Genomic DNA, 25418 nt, shown 5'->3' with positions numbered 1-25418 from the left:
CGCAGCGCTATGCAAAGCCGTCCCCAAAGCCGCTCATCTGCTGGTAATACCAGCAGATAAACTGCTTTCCCAGCGATGATGCAGGAGTGCGCAGCAGCGCTCACGCTCATCGTAAGTGCATACACACATGCTGTTTTGAGTGGCTTTCAGCTCAAAGTCACCCAGTGTGTAACTGTTTGGGCCTTTACTTTGCTGGGTCACCATATCATTCAGCCCATTAAGATCCTTTTCAATCTGGTGGACCATTATGCAATACAGTATGCCCATCCTTCTGTATCATTGCCTTTTCCCCCTATAGATTGTAAGCTTGCACACAGGGCCCTCCTAGCATGTAATTCTGTGTTGTTATATTACACCATACTCTTATAAACTATCTGGGAACTTTTTCTTTGACACAAGTTGCAACATTATTATTATATACATATTGGATACATCACTAGTATACTCAACTTATGCCCCTTTCAGACCGCACTTTGTAAACGGTATATTGCCGTTTTTTTACCGTTTTAAAACGGTAATCTGTGCGGTCTGAAAGGTGCAGGACCACTTAACCGGTTAGAAAATACCGTTTTTTCTAACCGGTTAAAATGCAGGGTCCTACCCGTTTCAGAACCGGTATTTTAGGCTCAAAATCGGTTCTGAAACGGTATTTAGGACCCAGCCAATGAGCTGGGTCCTAAATGCAGCGCAGTGAATATTTAATGAGCGTTCATTAAATATTCACACCACTGGAGCCGCCCCGCGCCCCCCCCCCGTGTCGACCTACCCCCCTGCAGCCGGTACCTCCCTTGTGGATCCCGGGACTGCAGTTCTGTATGGTCGGAACTCGGAAGCACTTATGAAAAAAAGTGTCTTTCAGAAAATGGCTGCCCCATAGGAAACCCTGTTTAAAAAAACTGTCTTTCGTATGGGGGCAGCCATTTTCCAAAAGTCACTTTTCTTATAAGTCTCCTCAGTTTCTGTGTCTGTAGTTTGTTCGTATGTGTTTTTGTGTTGATGTATATATTTCACTGATATGGGAATTTGTCTTCTTAATCCAATGAATTAAAAGTAACTCTTTATTAATATTAAGCATGACCCCAGCAAAAAGGCAGTGCCTGCTCTTTTGTTCTTTTTTACTTTATTGGCCCTCAGGAGACCACCTCCACTTTGATAGACCTTATTGGAGGTGATTCTCCCCCTTTCTACTACTACTACTACTTTATTGTGGAATAAAGATACAAGGACGGACCCAAAAACACAACATTTGGCAATTATGATTATGGAAATATTTGCAATTTTTATTACACTATTGTTCACATTTCTTATTATTATTAATATCATATTCAAACAAATCTGACATTTATAAAAAGAAAATTGTCATGATCCAGCATGGTCCAATTTCTACAACAGGGGCTTTGAGTGTCAGGTGTGACTTGTGAGGCAACAGGCTATTTGCATTATTCACTCTCAGATCAGATTAGATGAAAAAATCTCAGGAGATACTGTAGATAGATCCATACATTCTTTGGAGTCTCTTTTTACTAACATATTTAATGCAAGTACAGTGCATGCAAATGGGACTGACAGTGAAAACCATTGTTTTTTTTTACAATGTAAGGAAACGACTCAGGATTTTAATTTAAGGCCCCCTTACTCTAGTACAATTTGTCCCTTTTTCACATGATTTTGACCCGTAAGTGTCATATTGTATGTCATTTACTTCCGATTCTGATCCGATGTGTGGTCCTGTGTGCATTGGATCAGATCATGGGGCAGTGAATGGGATCATATACAAAACATCATATGCAAAACAGACCATCTATGATTTATCGTATGCATATGAGGAGCCTGGAAGCTCCCCAGCAGATAGTTGTTGAGGTATCGCATGCGAGGCTGTATGCGATACTTCGCACTAGGATTTTTGTGGTGCTAATGTTGCTTCACTTGCCATGCTTTGGGCCAGGTACCTCGCTCCACCAGCGCTGCTCTCGGCACACCTTTCAGTTCCCAGTCGGAGTCCACCTGGATGGTAAAGCATGAAAAAGTCACAAAATTTTTTGACCAAGTCAACCTATTTATGGGCCTTATTTTAGTTCACTCTTAAGGCCCCCATACACTAGGGCGACTTGTCCTTAGGACAAGTCGCCCCCGACTTCCCCCTGAGCTTCCCCGGCTGTGTCCCCCCAGCGTCTGTGCGGCGAGGCGGTAGAGGGAGCAGGGGGGGCTGGGGACGCTGCGGGGGACACGTCTGTGTCCCCCCAGCGTCTGTGCGGCCAGGCGGGAGCAGGGGGGCTGGGGACGCTGCGGGTGACACGTCTGTGTCCCCCCAGCGTCTGTGCGGCGAGGCGGTAGAGGGAGCGGGGGTGGCTGGGGACGCTGCGGGGGACACAGGCGGCATAGAGCCGGGCAGGGGGAGCCGGCGGGAGCTGTCAATGGTAGAAAAAAAAAACCTATACAATGAATGGGCTGCCTGTGATTGGCTGAGCGCTCTCTCAGCCAATTGCTGACTGGCTGAGAGAGCGCTCAGCCAATCACAGGCCGCCCATGCATTGTATGGGCTTTTTTTTTTTTTATTCAATACTGACAGCTCCCGCCGTCTCCCCCTGCGCGGCTCTATGCCGCCTGTGTCCCCCGCAGCGTCCCCAGCCCCCCCTGCTCCCTCTACCGCCGCACTATTCCCAAGTTGGGTGGTCGGACGTGCAGCAGGTCCGACCACCCGACGCAGATCCGATGCGCACGGGACCGCGCATCGGATCTGAGGGGACATCCAAACTAGCCGATTTTGGTCCGATTTCTGCCAGATCCGACTGATCTGGCAGAAATCTGACCAAAATCGGCTAGTGTATGGGGGCCTTTAGAGGCAAATTCCTTCTTAGCTGGACAAAACAATGTGCACTGCAGGGGGGCAGATGTAACATGTGCAGAGAGAATTAGATTTGGGTGAGTTATTTTGTTTCTGTGCAGGTTAAATACTGACTGCTTTATTTTTACACTGCAATATAGATCTCTCTTTGAAGAAAAACCTCACCCAAATCTAATTCACTCTGCACATGTTACATCTGCCCCCCTGCAGTGCACATGGTTTTGTCCAGCTAAGAAGTAATTTGCCTCTAAGAGTGAATAAGAATAAGGCCCTATGTGTCGACCATCTTTTGTAATCATTGTCTAGTTTCAAGCTATACCAACAACACAGACCATGATTAAAACAAATCCACGAAAGGATTCTACAACTGCCTCAACTGCAAAATGTGCAAAAACAGCCGTCAGACAACAAAAGCAATAACCAGTTTTAAATCAAACATAACAAAAAAAAGAATACAAAATAAATGGTCATGTATCATGTGAAACAGAAGCCGTGATCTATCTACTTGAAGTCCGTGTGGACATATAAAACATCAAGCGAGCATTAAAAACTCACAGTGTATCAAATGATTTCTTCGAAAAGCACAACAATAACCCAAACGGCATAAAATATCAAATTCAAAAAGTACATAAGAATTAGAGAGGAGGCGATCAAGTGAAATAATAAAAAAAAGCAGAAACATAATGGATCTTTGAGCTAAAAATCTTAGAGCCTCTAGGCTTAAACATAGATATTGAATGCAATGCCTTTTTATAAAAGTATAATTCTTTTAAAATACTCTGCAATCTAATCATTTTTGAAACATCATTAAATTAAATTCCATCTATATCTAAACTCACTTTTTCACTTCTAATCTTTTATACTTATCTCTATACTAATACAATTTTTTTCATATAATGAGTGTCACCAGTGAATTTCTCAGAGAAGACATGCAAAAGTATTCAACTTTGATGAATTTTAACCCAAGTCTGAAAAACATGTGGTTGCCACCGTTTTTCACAAAACCCGTAAATGACGAAAGCAGATCACTTCCGTTTTTAAAGTATAAATAAGGAAACCTTTCAACAGCCAGACATCCTTGAAAAAGTAACCCTGAGGTACGAAACGCATTGGCGCTGAAAACCTCGGTATCTTCAATTAGACCTGCCTTCATGTGCCTCACCCACGTGCCACGGACATCGTGATGACGTCATCATACAGCGTCAAGACAGGAAAAGTACAGAAACCGGAACTTTTTCAAACAAACTCCACAGAAGGAGTGTAAACATTAACATTTTTATTCCACAGGTGTTCACTCATTTGCCTCTTTACTTTTTTCCTTATTTTTCATTCTTTATTCATTTATGTATCAGATAATAAAGAGTATGTGATTAGACCCTCGGCTGATGCATGCCAAAATTGCCAAAAATCACAAGATCCATCTGCAAAGGTATACGATTGTTTGGTCGACAGCCCTTAGGTCAACATGAGCGAAGGTCGACACATGGAAAGGTCAACATGGGCTTAGTTCGGCATGGCATTAGGTCGACACAAGCATTAGATTGGCATGGGCTAGTCGACAGTCAAAAATGTCGACATGGGGTTTTTCTTTTCTTTTTTTGAGCTGAGATGTGCCGACAGGCGGTATTTCATGCCCAACCATCCACTAGGGCGTGGTGGGAGAGTAAAATAGTGTGCCCGAAGCATGGCGACTATGTTGAAATTCGGGTTAAAAAAAAAGTAAAAAACCCCCATGTCGACCTTTTGATTGTCGACCTAGCCCACGTCGACCTAATGCTTATGTCAACCTAATGACATGTCGACCTGCTCATGTCGGCCTTGAGTGATCAAACCAATGCATGTCGACCGTAATGTTGTTGACCCTATGACCCATACCCATCTGTAAAAAAGTCTTGCGTTCCACGCTGAAACTGCTGCTGCCCCTTTGTGAACTACAAGACACTTATAATGCAAATAATACCATTGATTGGTAGGTAAACTAGTTTAGGAATTATGCAGCGTCACAACAATAAATTTGCTCCATGAGGACATGGCTGGAGCCAATGTGATCATTAAGCTTAATTTAGCAGCAGCGCATAGCCCAAGATATGAGGGAAGTTATCTGGCAGTCGACAGTAAGGTAGGGATGGAAATCGCATTGCGATGTTTCCCAACCATCAATGTTTTTAAACCGATGGTAATGTTTTTACAATTTAATGGCGGCATTCCGATGAGAATGGTAAACACTAGATCAGCGGTGGGGAACCTTTTTTGTGCCAAGGGCCATTTATTTGGGGAAAAAATCCTTCAGGGGTCATATGTAAAAATTTCTCTTACAAATTGTCCTGCTGCAGCTGTCCCACGCTCCAGCGGCTGCCGCTGAATGGAACAGACAGTCTCTGGCCGCTGCTGATTAAGAGGAATCTCACGAGAACTACCGACCTCTTACGAGAATTCCCCTGTACTTGACTCCCGGCAGAGCCGCCGGGCGAGAGGGCCACTGAGACCGGCTACGGGGGCCGCATACGGCCCCGGGGCCTGAGGTTCCCCCCTCCTGCACTAGATGGTGTTGAGATGGCTATACTAGGTCCCGCCTCCTAATTCCATCCAAAGGTGACAATGCACAGAGTTTTTGCACAAAATGTTTTTCTTTGCAAACGTGCAAATAAAATAAATCTTTTTTCTTATCATATTTTTTGATGCAATGGCAGAAGCCCAACCATCATTTGATGGTGAGCCGATGTCCCTCCTTTACAGTGAAGCTATATTTTGCTGTTACAGGTGCCGAGTCCTGGTCCTGCCCAGTCTCATTCACGTCTCTGATTGGTCTGTCATTAAAACCTTTTTTATTTAGTCCAATCCTCTTCCCTGATTGGCCCATCGCCCGCAGAATGCATGTGATATGAGAAACACATTTTGTTTTTGGCTTCTTTTACACCACAATTGGGAGGATTGTATATAACTGTAATGACTAGTAATAATTATGAAGTGTGGGTTGTCAAATCAGTATAATTCTCGTACGCGTAGCTGCCAGTGCCTGTCCCAGCAGCTGCCCAATCACTTATAGTGTGCGATACTCACTGCTGCAAGAGTAAACAGGCAAAGCACTCGTATCCCGGCCGCACCTCACGGCTATTATAACCAGTTATTATAGCATTAACTTTCCATCTTCCAAAATGGTCACTCCGGGAATGTCACGTGTTTGCTTCACCTCACGTAAACTTACGTACATATCTGCACCAATCACGAATCTCGAAAGCCCGGCGCAATATTATGACGTCCTAACCAGCAGCCAATAGCCGGTGTGGAAGCCATGGATATGTAAACAAGAACAGTCCTGACTCCTCCAGACCCGGAGACCAACAACGTACTCGCTTGGTCTATACAATATAGAAACTATTTATACCGCGCTGTAGTATCGCTGTGGCCAGAGACCGTCCCTCTACCGCGCGGACTGACGCACAGCTGACCCCGCGCGCTAACGATGAATATTCTGCCCAAGAAGAGCTGGCACGTACGCAACAAGGACAACGTCGCACGGGTGCGGAAGGACGAAGCTCAGGCCGCGGAGGAGGAACGCGTTCGAAGGAAAAGGGCGGAGCTCGCCGAGCAGGAGGTGAGGATTGCGCGTGCGCTTTAAAGGGACAGTGACAGTCACACGCTCACCCTGGAAGAAAGGGAGAGGCACATTGCAATTATTTGGGTACTCTTTACTTAGAAGGGCGCCCACGATTTTGATCGTGGGCATCGTTAGTAAAAAATCTCGGGCATCTCGGGGATTGAATGCACTAAAAAATCGGGTGAGATCAATCGACGAGATGCCCGAGATTTCCCATAGGGAACAATGTTAAATGTCTCAATTGACCCAATTTTCCTGTTCAATGCCTCAATTGACCCGATTTTTCCATAGGAAACAATGTTAAATGGGCCACAGAGGCCAAATAGGCACCCTGAAGTGTATAATGGCCACCCGAATTGTTAACGCCACCCCACGATCAACGTCAACCCGATGCGTGGCGAGCGCAGCGAGCCCGCGAGGGGCGGCGGTAAGCGTCCTACGACCTTTTCATACCCCCACTATCCACGTCGGCGTGGAGTTGAGAATAGAAAGTGTGGCGAGCGCAGCGAGCCACCGAGCCCGAAGCGTGGCGAGCGCAGCGAGCCCCGCGAGGGTACGCGGACAGCTGTGAAGCCCGCGAGGGGACGCGGATACATGTGAAGGTATCCGCGTCCCCTCGCGGGGCTCGCTGCGCTCGCCACGCTTCGGGCTCGGTGGCTCGCTGCGCTCGCCACACTTTCTATTCTCAACTCCACGCCGACGTGGATAGTGGGGGTATGAAAAGGTCGTAGGACGCGTACCGCCGCCCCTCGCGGGCTCGCTGCGCTCGCCACGCTTCGGGTTGACGTTGATCGTGGGGTGGCGTTAACAATTCGGGTGGCCATTATTCACTTCAGGGTGCCTATTTGGCCTCTGTGGCCCATTTAACATTGTTTCCTATGGAAAAATTGGGTCAATTGAGGCATTGAACAGGAAAATCGGGTCAATTGAGACATTTAACATTGTTCCCTATGGGAAATCTCGGGCATCTCGTCGGTTGATCGCACCCGATTTTTTAGTGCATTCAATCCCCGAGATGCCCGAGATGGGCGCCCTTCTAAGTAAAGAGTACCATTATTTGTACTGCTTCGCACAGCATGATTTAGCAACACACTGTTTTCAAGTATGCAAAAGTAAAAAAAAAAAACCCTCCTGTCGACTTGTCGATGTGTTGACCACATTTGGCCATGTCAGCTATATGGTGTAGACTTGGGGTAGACAACTCCAGTCCTCGAGAGCTAGCAACAGTAATGTTTTCCAGATCTCCTCACAGAATAACAAGTGAAGTAATTAGCTTCACCTGAGGATCTTTGAAAATGTTTCAGCTAGTAATGAGTGCAGCAGCTAGGTTGTCTGGTAAATGTGAGCTGTTGGTAGATCTCGAGGACTGTAGTTGGCTACCACCATACCTCCCAACAGTCCCTATTTTAGCGGGACAGTCCCGATTATTAGGGTCTGTCCTGCTGTCCCACCCGCGGGCGGCAGTGTCCCGCGGCGTAGGGGGGCTGTTGGGAGTGCCCCCTGTCGGCTGCTAAGCAGCGGGGAATAAACGCTGTGCGCATGCGCCCAGCGTCTATTCCCGTAGCCAGGGGGCTGGGGGCATGGCTAGAGGCTCACAGAGCCTCTGGGTCATGCCCCCATAGCAGCAAAATTGGGGCGTGGCCTCGTGTGAGAGCTTCGCATACAGGCCACGCCCCCAAAAATAGGCCCCAAAATTTCGACGGCATCGGCAGTGTCCCGGGCCCGGCTCACACAAAGTTGGGAGGTATGTACCACTGGTGTAAATTACTTGACTGTTGACCTATCAACTGGATGCCTTGAACAACAGCTTATGTTTTCATTTTTCCTATTTAATTTATGGTATTATTGCCCCCAGTGAAATAAATGTGTATTATACCAACCATTAGTCCAGAGTTAAATGCTTTTTCCCTACTTTCTTATGGAGATATCAGGGTTGCCTACCTGACCCTCTCCTTCAGGGAGAAAATGCTCTGTTCCTGGACTTCCCTGGTAATGTATGATTGCCAGCACCTGTGGGGAGCTAGGTAATGTATAAGAACACCACACCACAGGTGATGACAATCATAAATTACCAGGGAAGTTCAGGAACAGAGCATTTTCTCCCTGAAGAAGAGGGTCAGGTAGGAAACCCTCGGAGATATATTTCCCTAATCAGGCTAGAACAGGGGTTCTGAAACTCAGTCTTCAGGACTCCACACAGTTCGTGTTTTTCAGGTCACCCAGCTGGTAGGTGCACATGTGCATTAATTATTCATTGGCACATTAAAAGATTCACAAGTGGAGCTAATTATTTCACTTGTGATTCTGTGAGGCGACCTGCAAAACATGCACTGTGTGGGGTCCTGCGCACTGAGTATGAGAACCTGTGGGCTAGATTTGTTGGTTATGTCTCCTTCTCCTCTTCATCGAAGCCTTTACCAAATGCAGTTTTGGGTTTGGGGTGAGATTGAGAAAATGCTTTCCTGCTAGATTTCAGTAAAGCTTGAAGCAGAACACCTCTTGGGACTTTGCTAAATACTGCATTCTGTTAAGAATTGACAAACCGTTTAATTGCTTATCTAGGTGTTACATGGCTTGGGAAGGTGTGCGTAACCTAAGCTGACATTTTGGTGTACAAACTGCTACACTGGACTCACAACTACAACACGTCATATTTCTTTAATTCCAGAGTGCAGGGAATTGAAGTTACCTGGCAAATCCATAAAGACCCCATACATGCTGATGACTATAATTCTGGTTGACTCGCAGCCTTGGAAGTCCCACAGACGCCGTCCGCACAGCCACCAGCCCTCTCGCACCCTGCGATCCCCCGCACAGCTGCGAATGGATGATTTGCACAATCATTCATTTACAGCCTTGGGTGCGGTGTTCAAATCATTCAATGGTTAGCCACCATCGAATGATTTCTCATTCACAAGTGCTTGCGGATCTGAGACACCTCTGTAGTGTCTTAGATCTCTGAGTGCCCTGTGCGGGAAGCAGGTGGGTAGCTGACGTCAGCTGCCTGCCCCCCGCACCCGCATGATCGGGGAATTTCTATGAAATGCTGAGCGTTCCCATGGGCGAATCCCACGCCTGGACCTCTGTGTGTGAGCGCTGTGGCCGCTCGCACACAGCGGCTGCACATGCACATAAATAAAATACACACCTTCGCTAACACACACTGCAGATTAAAACGGGATGTTCCGTCTCCAGTGCATAAACGAGAATGTTCTTATGAGTAACTTTAAGTTACTAAGTATCTAAGTATTTATTACATCTTAGGGCTGTATTCAATGTGGCCAGCAAGGGGGTTGAATGGCGGAGAACGCCGAAAACAAGCGACCCTCTCTGTTTAACCCCTGCTGCTCACCCTACTCTACATTTCGGGGGAATCCTCGATGTCAGAGGACGGCGAGGATTCCCCCAAACAGAGAGGCTCGCGGCTAATACAGGGACCCTGGAGCCGGTAGCTGCAGCAGCCAGGTAAGAATGTCTGTTAATGAGGCCACGATACCTGCAGCTGTTGAAATTAAGTGTCAGGTGTTGGGATAGTCAACCCTACTGACCATTCATACATTGACCACAGCATTGATGTACTATCTTTGAGATAGCTGCACAGATAACAACAGGGGTGCATATCACCCATCACCTTGTTTGCACCGCCACAGTCATACGTGGAGGAGAAGTGGTGTCAGTGCACACAACATGCTTGGATATCATTTCTCCCGCATAATGTAGGATAATACATTTACCCCAAAATCTGTGGGAAAATGATCTAATTTTTAAATATGTTCTTAAAGTTTTATTTTCCTTTTTAAAGGGAGAGCTGTAACTAAACTGCTTTGTTTTTTAATCACAATTTAGGCACGCACTGATTTCCTGCGTAAAAAGGCTCGCCTGTCATTACCAGACACATCCAGCTCGACAGCGGTGGTCAAAGTAAGCCAAGATTCCGGCCATGTTAACTTCTTCCAAGATGTGGAGGAAGGCAAAGGGACCAACCAAGGAAACAAAGAGTACGAAGAAGAGAAACGAAAAGAGAAGGTATTATTTCTATACTACCTGTTATTTCCCTGTTCACTGTATGCAAAAAATATTTATCTAGCTAACTGTATTCATTCAATGTATGCAGGAACGCCAGGAAAAAGCTTTAGGAATTCTCACATACTTGGGACAAAGTGCATCAGAAGCCCAGACCAGCCGGCCTTGGTACCAGGAGGCCCCGACCCGTTCCAGGAAGGAAAGTGATGATGCTGTAAAGGATGAGAAGCTGAAAGGGAAGCTGGATCCTATGAATGAAGTGGAGAAATACCTGCAGAAGAAAACTGGAATAAAAAGGAAATACTCTGAAAGAAAAGAGCCTAAAAAAACAAAAGCGAAAAGGAATGAGGAACGGAGGTACGTGCATCAGAAAACTGTTTGTAAAGTGCATATATATATATATATATATATATATATATATATATATATATATATATATATATATATATATATATATATATATATAATAAATTCTTACTGAGGACCAGGGTCACAACTAGGCTGTCGGGCAGGGCCCTGCTTGTGGATTGTACGGTCCCTGCAGATAGTAGTGCTACCGCAGAGCTAGGCAAGTGCTCTGCAGCTGTGAACCCTCCAGGCAGTCTTCTACTTACTAGGGTTGGCAGCCCTGCCTCCTGAGCATGACATCATGGGTGTAGTGTGCAGAGGACACACTGCTAACCTATTGTAGTGCTTTCGAGAAGTATAAAGATCTAGTCATCCTAATTTGCATTTGTATGTTATTCTGGTTCACTCGCAAAGGTACAATCACTCTAATGGACAAAACCATGTGCACTGCAGGTGGGGCTGATGTAACATGTGCAGAGAGTTAGATTTTGGTGTTTTTATTGTTTCTGTGCTGGGTAAATACTGACTGTTTTATTTTTACACTGCAATATAGATATCAGTTTGAGGTACAAACCCCACCCAAATCTAATTCTCTCTGCACAGGTTACATCAGCCCCACCTGCAGAGCACATGGTTTTGTCCATTAGAGAGTGATTGTGGATTTGCTAGTGAACCAGAATAACCACCATAATGTAGTGGCTATGATGAAACATTAGAAATGTGATATTTACTAGGAATCATTGACATCATTGTTATTTCCGGATGTCGGGAACATCCTGAGTTCACCAGTGTTGGGAATATTGGGTTGGCCAACAAAATAGCTGCTCCACACAGAACATAAGTTACGTCACTATTACATAATTCATTGAAAAGCTGCAGTCTTAACCTCTTATTTCTGCCAACTAAATAGCAGTTTTTAGTGTATGTAGAGGCATTGCGGCTAATGCAGTGGAATGTACTTTCAGCAGGATCCCCTAGCTGCACGAGCAACCTGCGTGCCCTGTTGCAGGCTCCAACAACTCCTGGGCCCCGGCCTTTGACTGCACCGCACCCCCCCCCCCATCCCATATCAATCTGCATTGGATGATGGTTGCTAATAACAGATGAGGTGTAGCTGTGTACAATGGTTGGCTCAATATACCGTGTATGCATTTTTTATTCTGTCTACACTTCACTTGAGCACAGTACTTCCATGCCCAATGTGTTCTGGTTGTGCCCAATTCTGCTTTTAAGCTGCACTACCCTGAAAAGATAAAATGTTTACCAGACCAGAGCGCTGTGGTCTGTTACGGTTTGCAGGTAGTTTTGTTTTTTCAGCCCCACAGCATAGAAACAGAACAAGAAATGCTTGTAAGCCTCCACCAATTTTAGGCACTATAAAACAACTCCTATAATACACAATAATTTGTGATATTAAATAAATAACACAGAACTGCAGAGTATCTACTGTGTCTGTGATAACAATAAAATAACCTTCTACAGGTATCAAGCAAATACAATGGTTTTTAAACCCTCTGTGCTAATATGATAATATAATATGACAATACTGACATATCATAAAATGCCAACTCTTTATTAAGGACAATGAATTGGAATAACCATAAGGATCCTTAATGTACTAATTATTTCATAACAACAAAACTATTAGAAGGTGGAAAGAATCCTCCCGAGAAACCGGGAGGAAAAATATTAAATGTCAGTAAGTATACCATAGGAAGCTTCCACATCAGATAGTTTGACACAATGTAATATTCCCCATATAGGATCTATGGTCGATGTGTGGTCATCTATAAACACAGTCTATAGCCCAGTCTCCATTGCAGGAGTCTACAATTGTTACCTCTTCTTGCAGCGGAGATGTAGAGGAGTGTGAGCCACTGCCGCCCGGCAGTACTCGGGATGTAGTGTAAGCGGTGGATCGCTGGCAGGTGTTTGAATCAGAGCTGAGGTTTGGTGTGACTAAGTCCATGAGTGCCGGGTTATCCACAGGTGCTCGTGTAACAACAGGGGGTCCAGTAGCGAACCACAGACGCATTTTGGTAAATGTTTAACATACTGTATGTACTAGAGCATTTTTGACAAACATGTGTTACAGATAACTTTTACACCCAAAACATGAATAGGTTCTGTCCTTGACAACTTCATGTTCACAATCTGTTATAGACAGACTTGCCTTTAATCCAAGACACCTATGATTTACACATGTTCTCTCTGTGGCTGAATAAATCACTGCCACAGCCACTTAACCGGTGTAAATCATAGGTGTCTTGGATTAAAGGGACATTGGGCCTCATTCTGGTTCACTCGCAGAAGCAAATTCCTTTTCTAATGGACTGCACTCCATGTGGGGCAGATATAACATGTGCAGAGAGTTAGATTTGGGTGAGTTATTTTGTTTCTGTGCAGGGAAAATACTGGCTGCTTTATTTTTCACTGCAATATAGATTTCAATTTGAAGTAAACCCCACCCAAATCTAATTCTCTCTGCACAAGTTACATCTGCCCCACCTGCAGTGCACATGGTTTTGTCCATTTGAGAAGGAATTTGCCTTTGCGAGTGAACCAGAATAACCCTCTATATGGCATGCCCAGTTAGGAGAAACACCTACCTTACTGTTTGCATTCTGTGTAGGACGTCCACACCATCTATTGAACAGCTAAGACAAGAACGCTTGAAGAGGGAAGCTGTTGAGAAGGCACGGGCCAAAGCTTTGCTGACAGGTAAGAAGGAACTTCCAGAACAGGAGATGGATGACCGGAAGCGGCGATACAATTCTCAGTTCAACCCACAGTTGGCACGGAAGCCCAAAGTGCGGGAAGAGCAGTGGCAGTTTGGGACTAATTAGATCACTGGTGCTTTTACATGTATGTGACATGTCAGTATCCATGTTTCTATCATCAGAAAAGACTTAAATCTATATGTACAAAACCAGCAAAATAAATGTATTTTAATACCATTTGTATTTATGAACAATAGTGCAGTATGTATCAGTTAGTGCCTGCGATGTGCTGAGGTCTACAATGGCTGGTATAACACTCCACTGTTTGCAATTTAGTGGATGCTGTAGCTCTTACAACCCAGAATAGTGAGATTCTGCCGCTCTGTCCTCACTGAGTTGTGAAGTTATTATTCAAATTTGTAACGTCTATATTCCATAAATGTACTCAGCCTAAAGGAAAAAACAAAACGTCCCTGTTTGCATCTCTGGCCAGGAGCAGATCGTGTTATACCTGCATACGTCAGAATAAATCATTAACAATCCAACCTCATGGCTCAGTTATTTCTAAAAGTTAAGCCCTGTACACATGCTTAGATTTGCTTTAGATTTGATGTTAGATTCGATTTTCTATAAGATCTGGCATTAGATCTGTACTTTTGCATTCGATTAGATTTCACAATGTAGGCACAATGTACTAATTCGATTTACTCGATCGAATTCGAGATTTCCTTGGCTGCACAGTAGATTTTTCTATTCGATTTTGAGAAAACGGGAGAGCGCATCGAATCGAATGCAGATCGAAAGTGTTCTAAAAACCATTCGATGTGGATTCGATTTTGCTTCTATAAGCAAAAACAGGTACAAATCTAAGCATGTGTACACAGCTTAAACTTAACAACCACGATTCTTGGTGTTTCGGTCACCTACAGCTCTGTAACAATTCGGAATTAGAGAGAGTTTAGTGATGTCAGTTTAGATTACACCAGAGTAGATAGGACGTTCTTTGGAAAGCGCAGCGGCTTTTACGCTGACTACCTAGTGGAATGTGGATTGGGAGGTGTTTATATTTCTTAAACCTGCCCCCAGACTCCTGTGAAACTAACCAATGAGAGTGTAGGGGTGGGCTTAGAGTTCAGCATGGCCATTGTGGCTTAGTATGCCACGAATGATTCCAGATACACTACTAGCACATACATCATGCACTGGTCGCAATGGTGTGGGTTTATGAGCTTTGTAAAAGGTCAATGTTGTATACAAATTATTCCTTACAAAGATTACTTTTTCACATTTGAGGTCTCCCATGGCCATTAGATATATGTTGTATCAACTGATAAGGAACCCACACCTTGCTACCTTAAATTTCCAATATGACAAGACAGGTCCACGCCTACATATAATACACTCCAGTAATAAGTGTCTAAAGCTGGGCACACACCTACAGATTTGTCTGGTGGGAACAAAAATCTGTCCATGTACAGATGGAGAACCTCCCATTCAGTGCTGGGAATTGCCAGATTCCCTGCACTGTCATACACTGGCAGAGGCACTCCATCCGGCGGGGACGCCAGAGCGCCTCGCACGTGCGTCCCATGCACTCAACGGTGGAATCACTGCCCGTCTCCGCTTAAGGGAGACAGGCAGGGTTGGGGGGTATACAGGGAGGCCGCGGGAATGGGACACGCACCACCTTCTGGTGGATTGCGGGGCTGGCAGTTCTATCGCCAGCTGAATGAGACACGCTCCATCTGTATGGGGGCAAATGCTGGAAAAATGGATAAAACCTTTTTCAAATACATTGTTAAATCAAATGGCTATAACTAATTTGTCTGAATAATCATTGTCTGTCTTCCAGTGTTTGGGAGCAGATGTTCCATTGTCATATAATCCCATACATTACCAGATTTTTGTTCTCACCAGATATATTGAACAGATAAATCTTTAGGGGAGTACCCAGCTTCAGTCAGATTTTCCCAAATTTACTTCTCAAGGCACTATAGCAGTCAATGTGTTAACCATATCCACAGCTCGGCACAGATGGTTAAATAATATTGACTGAGGTCCTAATTAAGTCACCTGTGGCCATGCATGGATAAACGTTTACATTTGGATGCCTTGAAGACTGCATTTGGGAACCTCTCTGGCCTAAGTATTACATGTTGCTGCCTTGATATATATTGCAGTGCTGTGTAAGTTTCTTATATACATTTCAGAAAGAGCATAATCTTGTACGTGTACTAACTTCTATTTAAAAATGTCCTTGCTAGCTCCTGCAGTATTACTATAACCGAACACAAAGATAAAAAGGTTGATTCATAGCCTCCAACATTTAGGCATGCAAAAGTGGGACATAATAAACCTGACCTCAGTCTCACATAATCCTATCTAGTAACAGCTTCACCATTTCAAAAATTACAAATCCCAACAGGTTCAAGCAGAATTTCCAAACCACAGCCTCAAGGCAAACTAACTGTCCAGGTTTTAAGGATTGCCTAAAGGTGCGTACACACGGGGGAGATATATTGCTCAGCAATATATTGCCCAGTGTCTCCTTTTCATCAGCGACCAGAGATGGTCGCTGATGAAAGGGAACCCTTGCCGGGGGGAGCCGCAGAGGTAATCAGCAAGCCCCTGCGACCAGCGATTATAATGGGGCTGAAAACGGGAGTGCGCACCCGGCAATTTATCGCCGGGGCACACTCCCATCACTGGCAATATGGTCGCCAGCGACCATATTCCCAGCGAATTTAGCCCTATCGCAGCCGTGTGTACGCGGCTTTAAGCACAGTTGACTTAATTAAATCAAAATAATAGCTACTAATTACCAGTTCCCAAACCTGGATATAAAACTAGGATGGGAAAGCACCATACATACTTAGTGATTTTGTGCTGTTTTCTAAGCGATCTTTATAGATTGCTCAGTATGTGCACCCTACAGCGATGGACCCGCACATCGCCATTGCCCTCTCAGATCGCCAGTGCATGCACGGTCTATCCGAAGATACCCCATAGGAAAACATTGCTCAGCACACATCACAGGAGCATCACGTGTGCTGAGCGATCAGCGCTTCAGCACCTCGCTCAGCACAGATGCTCCATTCACCTTGTGTGTAAAGGGCTTAAAAGCTGGGTGCACACCTAAATATTTTTCTGTCCAATCTGCCTGGTGGGAACAAATATCTGGTAATTTATGGAAGCGAAGGACAATTGATTATTTACTCCCAAACACTGGAAAAACAGATACAAATAATTGATTGGATAGTTTTGGTAACATTGCCTTCATACTTGTTGCTGCCGTACTCCAGTTTCACCCACAGATGGTAATGATTGTTCTGATGTTGCCACAATGTCTTTATTTGACAGATTGACAGCAAGAGGCTTTAAATGGTAGTTGTAGATAATTTGCAACAATATTGATAAAATGTTAAAGCAAAAGGAAAAAACAATTTGTCTGAAGAACCCTTGCCCATTTTTCAGTGTGTGGGAGCAAACAGGCAATTCTCCTTTGTTATATCTATACATTACCAGATATTTATTCCACCAGACTAAAGTTGGGTAAACACCTAATGATTTGAGTGCCAGGAGGACTAGCCCCCTTACACTTCTCAATGAAAAATCGCATAGCACCGCAAAATTGCATGCAATGCGATTTTCCTGCGGTGCCTACGTATGTAAGTTGGGCGCCCTGCAAATACACAAGTACCAAAAGTAGCACTAAAATGCCAGCCAGTCTATTATAAGCACACCATGGTAATCTTTTTTTACCATTCCTTTAAGTGTGTGGGAAGTACTTAACAGAAGTATACTGGCTAAAGCTGTGTACACACGGGGGCGATAGGGGCTGAATTCGCTGGAAATATGGTCGCTGGCAACCATATTGCCAGTTATGGGAGTGTGCCCCAGCGATAAATCGACGGGTGCGCGCTCCCGTTTTCAGCCCTGTTATAATCCAGCTGATTACCTCTGCGGCACCGCCGACAGAGGTTTCCTTTCATCAGCGACCATCTCTGGTCGCTGATGAAAAGGAGAAACTGAGCAATATATCTCCCCCGTGTGTACGGGGCTTAACACAGATGGGCTATAAATGCTGTTCAATCCAGCTGGAAAGTGATGTGATCGCCTGAGTGTGTTTCCAGCTTAATCCAAGAAATCTTTCACACTAACAAAACTGTAAAGATAAATATTTTTCTGTAAAAACTCTACCTAAATACTAAGTCACATGTACTTCGATTATATCCTTCTCTTTCTCTGTAAATTAAGGAGGTAGTCGAGTGTCAACAGCTAAAGGCTACTGAAATGAATGAAGCAGTGGCAGACGTAGGGTGGCCAGACACTACTGCGAGAAGTCGGCCATTCGATCCCCCTGGAGCCACCAGGACCTTCCCAGGCGGCAGGATCGCATGTTCTCCTGCATGTGACATACTGCATTCAATCCCAATTCCCTTGTCGCCAGGAGACATAGGTCGGACGGGCAGCAGGTCCGACCTACACAGGACCGCACATTGGATCGGATGTCATACACATGAGATTTGGGGCCAGATGTACTAAGCTTGAAAAATGATAAAATGGAGTGTGGTAATTCACCTGCCAATCAGCTCCTACCTGTCACTTTTTCAAACCCAGCCTGTGACATGGCAGAGATGATTGGCTGGTAATTTATCATTCTCCAGTTTATCACTTTTTCAAGCTTAGTACATCTGGCCCTTGGCCATTTTCACCCATTTTCTCAGCCCGATTTGTCAGAATCGGATGAAGTTGGGCCAGAATCGCAGTATTATGGGGGCCTTAAGAGGCTGAAGAAGTTGAGTATTCTATATAGGTGCATACACGGGCATTTATTGCTGACAATATGGTCGCTGAGCGACCATATTGCCAGCGATTGGAGTGTGCACAGGCCATAAATAGCTGGGTACGCACTCCCCTTTTTAGCCCCCTTATGACCAGCTGATTCCCTCTGCAGCTCCCCCGGCAGAGGTTCCCCTCTCTGGTCGCTGATGAAAAGGAGACACTCAGCAATATATCGCCCCCGCATGTGTACACAACTTATGGCTACAGCCACACTTGTGTAACGGGTATATTTATCAATTGTCAAAGTACCAATCAAACCAGTTTCTGCCTTACATGTTACAAGCTGTGTTTGAAAACTAAACAGCAGCTGATTGGCTGTTACTTAATTGCTCCAAGCTTTGGTAAATACCTCCAGATGTTTGTTTAATGGTTTGGGATCATTTGGTCTACTGATGATGGTCGACAGTCATTAGGTCAACATGGGAAAAGGTCGACATGGTTATAGGTTGACAGGTCATTAGTTCGACAATGTCTAGGCCGACGGGATTTTTCACTGTTTTTTTACCTGAATGTCAACAGTCGACATGGTTTAAAGTGCACCGCATCCACTCTGTATGCGTCGGGCACTATTTTATTCTCCTACCACGCCTTAGTTGATTGTAGGGCACGAAATACTGCCTGTCGGCAGTGAAAAACCCCAGGTCACCCTTTTGAATATGACCTAGACACGGTTGAACTGAAAGTCTTCCTCTCCCCTTTCATGGCACCCCACCCACCTCAAATACTTAGGAGTAAATTTAACAAAGAGGGTCTCAAATCTACAACCATCACTTCCCCCCTCTGCTTTCCAAACTGCAACTAGACATTTCCTCCTGGGGGCCAAAGAAGATTTTGTGGTTTGGACGGATAGGAGTAATTAAAATGAATATACTACCTAGAATACTCTATATCCTCCAAACTTACCCAATCAATGTCCCACAGTCCTGGTTTGTGACCCTTCAATGTAAGATCCGCGACTACATTTGGGCTGGGCGCAGACCCAGATTTAAGCACGAGATTCTGTTCAAGAGGAAGCAGGCAGGGGGACTTCAACTTCCCCACATACTACAACGCAATTCTCCTGACTAGGTTAATGGAATGGTGTAACAGCCCACAGAAAACAATGGGTTGACATAGAACTGAACTCCTCCCCATTTATTTCTTCTGATCTCCCATGGCACAATAAACCTATTCACTCCTCTCATCCACACACTGGCCCCATGTTAGCTTGCTGGAGACGTATACGCCATAAATCACTTATTTCGCCCTCCCCTTCTCCACTAACGCCCCTATTCAATAACCCGGAGTTCCCCCCAGGTTGCCAAGAGCCCTCGTTCCGCAGTTGGCGTGAGAGGGGTGTCCATCGGGTGTCTCACCTGATGGATTCCTCGGGCATACGTAGCTTTCCAGACATTCAGGGGAGTTGTGATCTGCCGAACAAAGAGATTTGGAAATACTTCCAACTCAAACACTTTATTGCATCCACCTGCTCGGCAACAGGTCCACTTTGGGCCATTACACCATTCGAAAAACTGTGCACAGCAGAAACATACCCCCGCCACTCTCTCTCTACCACTTCTAAACTAATTATCGACAAAGCATTTCCAACTAAACCTAAGTTTGTGTTGGACTGGGAGAGGGATTTGCGGTCCATGCTTGGGGAAGAGGAATGGTCAAAAGTTTTTAGGAATACCCCTTCCTCCTCTCTGAATGTGTTGACAACAGAGACCCATTATAAAGTGCTCACAAGGTGGTACCGGTGCCCCAGCTTACTAGCAAAAATCTACCCGGGAGTCTGAAGTCTTTGTTGGCGATGTGTATCTGAGCCAGGCACTCTACTCCACATCCGGTGGGATTGTCAGAATATTAAACCCTTTTGGGACTCTGTAATCCACGCCGCCAACATTATTCTGCAGGAAGATCTTCCCTCCACACCCACCTTTTGGCTTCTCAATCTTACCCATATTCCTGAACACAAATCAATAATTTACTACACCTACTTAGTGCATGGAAAGCAGTAATCCCAGTCCACTGGAAGTCCAACTCTCCCCCAACCATGCAAGAATGGTGTCGTCGTTTAGATCACTACATGGCTATGGAGGACCTTATTTCCTCATTAGACTCTAAACGCCTATCATTTAATTCAACTTGGCTGCCCTGGCTGACTTTTAAAGAGTCGGAACATTATAAAACTATAATGTAACTTGACCACTACTAGCATCCTTTAATTTCATCTATTCTCAGAGATTTGATACCAAAGAGACCACATCCAATACCCCAACCAATTCCTTCATCCCTTTTTCTCCGACATCATTCCCCTTCTTTTTTCTCACTGGCTCTGAAGCCTCTCCTTGTTCGATACTTATTATGTGTTTTGGTTTACCTATGGACTTTTGTGCTGAGTAATTTGAACTACATTAATACAAACAACTTACATAATGTAAATTTAGATAAATGTTTGTTTGTTTTTGATGCATGTCTCTCTGTCTATTGTACAAAAAGTCTTTATTTTGTGCAAATTTATGCAAAACTCAAATCTATTCGCAAAAAAAATATATGAAAAACTATTGCTTTATATATTGCAAGTGGCGATGTCAGCTAAGTCATATTGCTCATTGCAGTCAATGCTTTCCTGCTGTTAGCCACAAGAACTTCTTGCATAGGCTGTGACAGCCAGCCAAAACAGCCTACACTGGAGCATAATATTTAGGAGCAGAGATTCCAGAAGAGCGGCAGAGTGGTCTCCTGATTGGTCAGTGAAGGTATTAGAGTATATCATTCTCCAAGCAGTTTCTATAGAGGCATAAAGTTTTCATGCAACACAAAGAGGATACTAGACATTTCAATGCTTCTTGTCCATTTAAGGAGTACTCTGGCTGTGAGCTGATTGTTTTATATGATCCTAGAACACCTTGCTAGCTGCAGAACATTTACAGGGGCAGGGGTTAATGGCTGATCCAGGGTTTATCATACAGAACATGAATGTGTGGCAGCAGAAAATCATCCCCTTCCTACTTCTCAGCAGCATAACTGACACTGGCATTGGTCAGCCACCAATCAACATGTAAGACCATGTTAAGTGACACACACACACACACACACACAACCCCCCCCCCCCCCCCCCCCCTCCTCCTCTAAGCTGTGTATATAATTTGCAAATTTTATAGACTATACTTGAATCCCAGTTCGTAGAACAATGTTATTGGTGTATGGTGCTTGGTGTGTTTAATTATTTAAAATAGATTCCAGATCAACTTTCACCACCACCACTCAGAAAGCCAGCACAGTAGGAACTGCTGTTATTTTAGCTCCACCTACTTCGAATATGACAAAAACCATTGTATTCAGGTCACCACTAATCCACTTTTACACAAACCCTGAAAGATCACAATAAGCAATCATAAGCAGGGCAAAAGTCACAGCCAATCAGCACTGTGCAGTTCAGAAAAGGACACATAATGGAGTTAGTTGTTTGAGTACATACCACGTTTTCCTCTTAACCTGTAAATCTAGTCTGCTAAAAAGAATATGAGTCACATAATATTCTTGCATGAGAAGACATCATATAAAACTATTTATTCATAAATATTTTCCAAAATGAAAATAGGTTACGAAAAATATTTTAAACCAGCTTTCCATACCATTAATTCCATCGGTACAGATACGTGTATCGAGGATAGGAGAGGGAGAGGGTAAGTGGCAGGGGGAAAAAAAAAAATGAATAATAAAAATAAAAACACTTTAAACCTTGATGCACTTGTTATCAAAAAAAAAATAATTAAAGATCCAGTATCTGCCAAAAAGGACAAAATGATAGAAAACAAAAAGGTTTTTTTAAAGAGGAAAAACAAAATGGCAGCCAGTAGAAATCCCTCTAGGAAGAGAGACGAAAACTTCCCGCCTGCAGAAATATCCAGGAGGGGGAAGAACAACTTTTCCTTCCTCTTGCAAAGACTTTTATGCACTTTGTTCATTTAAATTTTAACCCAATACATTAAAAATTGACTGTCGACATTTTTTCACCCCTTGTAGCCTTCTGAAAAATGAAGAGGGTCTTTGTGAGATGTCAGGTGTGTATCAGATTCTCATCTGCTCTCCACCATTACGCACAATCTTAATCCATTTTTAATAGAATTTTGTAACTGCATGCATTAAAGTGTTTGTCCGAATTTCCCCTCCTCCCAACTCTTCTTGGGAATGAGACTGAAGAGACTTCTGCCCCTCCCTTCTTTTCCCCCCCGCTTGCGGTTGCCCATGTGACACTGGAAGGCTGACTGTGTTGAGAGGTCATTGTAAATCACGATCCTCCAGATAACGGTATTCAAATGTGAATCCTTCTTTCTTCCTCTGGCCCCATTTCTCATAGTCAAAGTAAATGTACGTCCCCTGCAGGTTAAAAAATAAATATATATATATATAAAAATACACAAATGCAGTTATACACGAATCATGAATACAAAAGTAATGTAGCTGGTACAATTTGGATGGAGTCTCTTATATTATGTGGGATATTCAATTATTGCCAGTTTGCAATTTTCAGCTGTTATGGGCTTCACCCATTCAATGCCCATGCCGATTTTTATGACTGGTCACAAAACACAGCACGGTGGAAAACCATGTGGAACAGTGAATGGACTGCAGATCCACCAGGTTTTCGACCACTTTTGGTCGAATTTTTTGACCATTCGACCACTCTCCCAACAAATCGTACAAATGCATGGGTGACAACGCCCGCATTTAAATACTGGAAGAGCACAGTTAAGTGTCCTTTTACTGTTCATTGCCAGATTTAGAAAAATGTAGCACCATAACGGAATACATTTTAATATACTTTTGTGACCAGGGTGGACCAAGTGTACCCCTCTAGTGGTAGTAAGAATATGTAGTCTCACACACTTACTGTAATGGTGAACTGCATTATCTTATGCACATACTGTAATTCTTGGTCATTTACAGCTTTAGCGATGAAACCAGCACAGTGGTTAGAGCTGCAATTATACAGCACTGGGGTAATGGGTTTCATTCTAAACAGGGCCCAATTTTTTATTTATTTTTTTCTACATGGGTGCTCGGGTTTCTGGTATGTTTGCGATAGAAATTTTTGCAATGGAGCAAGAACTGCATTGTCTACTAGTAGACATTACAACCAAATAGTAAACAGCATAAATATAATGCATACCTGCAAATAATTCTCTATACAACGCTAAGGCACTAAATATAGCATATCTTAGGTAGAGTTTCTGGGATCTCAGTATATTTTTAATGAAGGCTCAAAGTAAACTAACGATCCTGCATTTCCAAATTGTGGCCCTGCAGCTGTTGTAAAACTACACATCCCAGGTCACAGTTTTGTGATTAGGGAATGCTAAAAGTATAGCAAGGCATGCTGGGATTTGTAGTTTCTCAACAGCTGGAGAGCCACAGTTTGGACATGCCTGTACAAACTAAAATCTATTTGAAAAGCTAGGCAATGGCATTAGTGCAGGCTACAGAGAAAAAGGACACTGCAAGTTCACCACACATTGGCAGGGCAATGAGAAAGGTGTGGCTTCCAGTGCTAACTGGACCACTGGCTTATAGAAGAGAATAAAAGAGCAACTGAGAACCTGTCCCAAAACACAATACATGTGCATGTTATAGCTGGGCGGTCGTATTCATAGTACTCAATGTGGCAGAATAGGGTCACAAAAGAACACTGTTGCCCAAAAGTACTAGGTTATTTTTGAACCTGGTGACCAAATCTCTAAAATAATAGTATTTTATAATCGTAATACCACTTTTACACCAAAAAGCAGGGCTGCGTCTGGGATTTTGGGAATGTCTTCAAGCCAGGTGCGACCCCTTTTTACACTGCCGTTCCCACCCAGCATGGTGACCTCAGCGGAGGCGGGTCCGGAGCATCACCCAGTGCTATTTCATTGCAGTGAACGGGTCGCATCGACCCGGGTTACCATAAACCAGGTTTATCCCGTGTTCATCTCTGCTTCCAGGTTAAAATACCGGCTCAACCTGGGTCATTTCAACTATGAGCATTTACGGTACTTCTGTATTATCAGGGCGCCAATTACGTAGTGGTGTATTCAGAATACCAATACAGCAGTATGCTGGCTACTTAAAATACTTACGCGGCTCTGGAGCCCTAAAAATACACAATGCTTAATATCCACACTATCCACATCGGCGTGGAGTTAATTTTATGTGTGGCGAGCCACTGAGCCCGAAGCGTGGGGAGTCCCGCGAGGGGATGCGTATCCGCGTCCGCTCGCCACGTTTCAGGCTCGGTGGCAAGCCACACATTATAAAATCAACTCCACGCCGACGTGGATAGTGGGGGTATGACGTGGATAGTGGGGGGGTGAAATGGGTGGTCTATACTTACCCTCCTCTGGCCCCGCTGACTCTCCGGCAGTCGCATTCAGTCCCCCTGCTCCAGCACTCGCCACGGATGCTGTACGCAATTAGCGTAGTGCTGCTGGGGGAGCAGGGAAACCATGTGATGCGTCGACAGTGGCACTACGCTGAATTACGTACAGCATCCACCGTGAGTGCCAGAGGAGGACTGAACACTGCCACCGGGAGTGATCGGGTATCATCGCCCATAGAAGGGTAAGTATAAACCACACCACCCTGCTCCCAGTGTTGTCGCCTGTATTATCACGGCGCCGGCTACGCTGACAACACAGCTTAGCCTACGTTAAAAACGTAGTGTAGCCGGGCGCTGTGATAATATACAAGTACCGCATTTACACTGCCTGCAATCCAGGGTGTTTGCACGCTCCAGGGATATTACAGGTGGTGTAAAAGGGGGTAGGACATTGCTTAGCGGACCGTGCTAGAGAAGAAAGGGGGAGGAGAGGAGATCCAGACAAGGGTTTTCCTTGTCTATGGAAACCACTTAATCGCAGAGCTGAAAGACACAAACCTGCTCAAATTCATCAGTTATCGTCTTGGGCTCTTCATGTCTCTGAAACCACATCATGTATTTGGTGTGAAACCTCCAGGACTGTTTCTTCAGGGCTTTAGCTGCTAAATACTGTGCTTTAGTGCCCTATATGACAGA

At 44.4% G+C, this 25418-nt stretch overlaps 2 protein-coding genes across 7 annotated transcripts in view; one reads left to right on the top strand and one right to left on the bottom strand.

The window, feature by feature from the left end:
* Positions 1-6109: 6109 nt before the first annotated feature.
* LENG1 (leukocyte receptor cluster member 1) lies at positions 6110-13773 on the top strand. The gene is made up of 4 exons (XM_083162676.1): positions 6110-6440; positions 10290-10469; positions 10558-10823; positions 13447-13773. The coding sequence occupies exons 1-4, from the start codon at positions 6309-6311 to the stop codon at positions 13658-13660; spliced, it is 792 nt and encodes a 263-aa protein (XP_083018802.1). The 5' UTR covers positions 6110-6308; the 3' UTR covers positions 13661-13773.
* An 8146-nt stretch (positions 13774-21919) lies between these two features.
* Positions 21920-25418, bottom strand: part of CNOT3 (CCR4-NOT transcription complex subunit 3) — a 57398-nt gene continuing 53899 nt past the window's right edge. For all 6 annotated transcript variants that reach the window (XM_083162674.1, XM_083162673.1, XM_083162670.1 and 3 more), the window contains 2 exons: positions 25281-25406; positions 21920-22744 (listed from right to left, as the gene is read on the bottom strand). In XM_083162674.1, the coding sequence (XP_083018800.1) occupies positions 22646-22744; positions 25281-25406 (225 nt within the window). In that variant the 3' untranslated portion in view covers positions 21920-22645. The remainder of the gene's footprint in view (positions 22745-25280; positions 25407-25418) is intronic.

This window comes from Crinia signifera, chromosome 19 (assembly GCF_055691185.1).
Source record: "Crinia signifera chromosome 19, ASM5569118v1, whole genome shotgun sequence".
NCBI lineage: Eukaryota > Metazoa > Chordata > Amphibia > Anura > Myobatrachidae > Crinia > Crinia signifera.
The sequence above is the reverse complement of the archived record's forward strand: the minus strand, read 5'-3'. Positions and strand labels throughout refer to the sequence as shown.

What these genes read in the sequence shown, in the direction of transcription:
- LENG1 (XM_083162676.1), top strand. Translation starts at nt 6,309, where the DNA reads ATGAATATTCTGCCCAAGAAGAGCTGGCACGTACGCAACAAGGACAAC. An exon ending in CGGAGCTCGCCGAGCAGGAG is followed by an intron (nt 6,441 to 10,289) that starts GTGAGGATTGCG and finishes ATCACAATTTAG; the next exon opens with GCACGCACTGATTTCCTGCG. An exon ending in AAGAGAAACGAAAAGAGAAG is followed by an intron (nt 10,470 to 10,557) that starts GTATTATTTCTA and finishes CAATGTATGCAG; the next exon opens with GAACGCCAGGAAAAAGCTTT.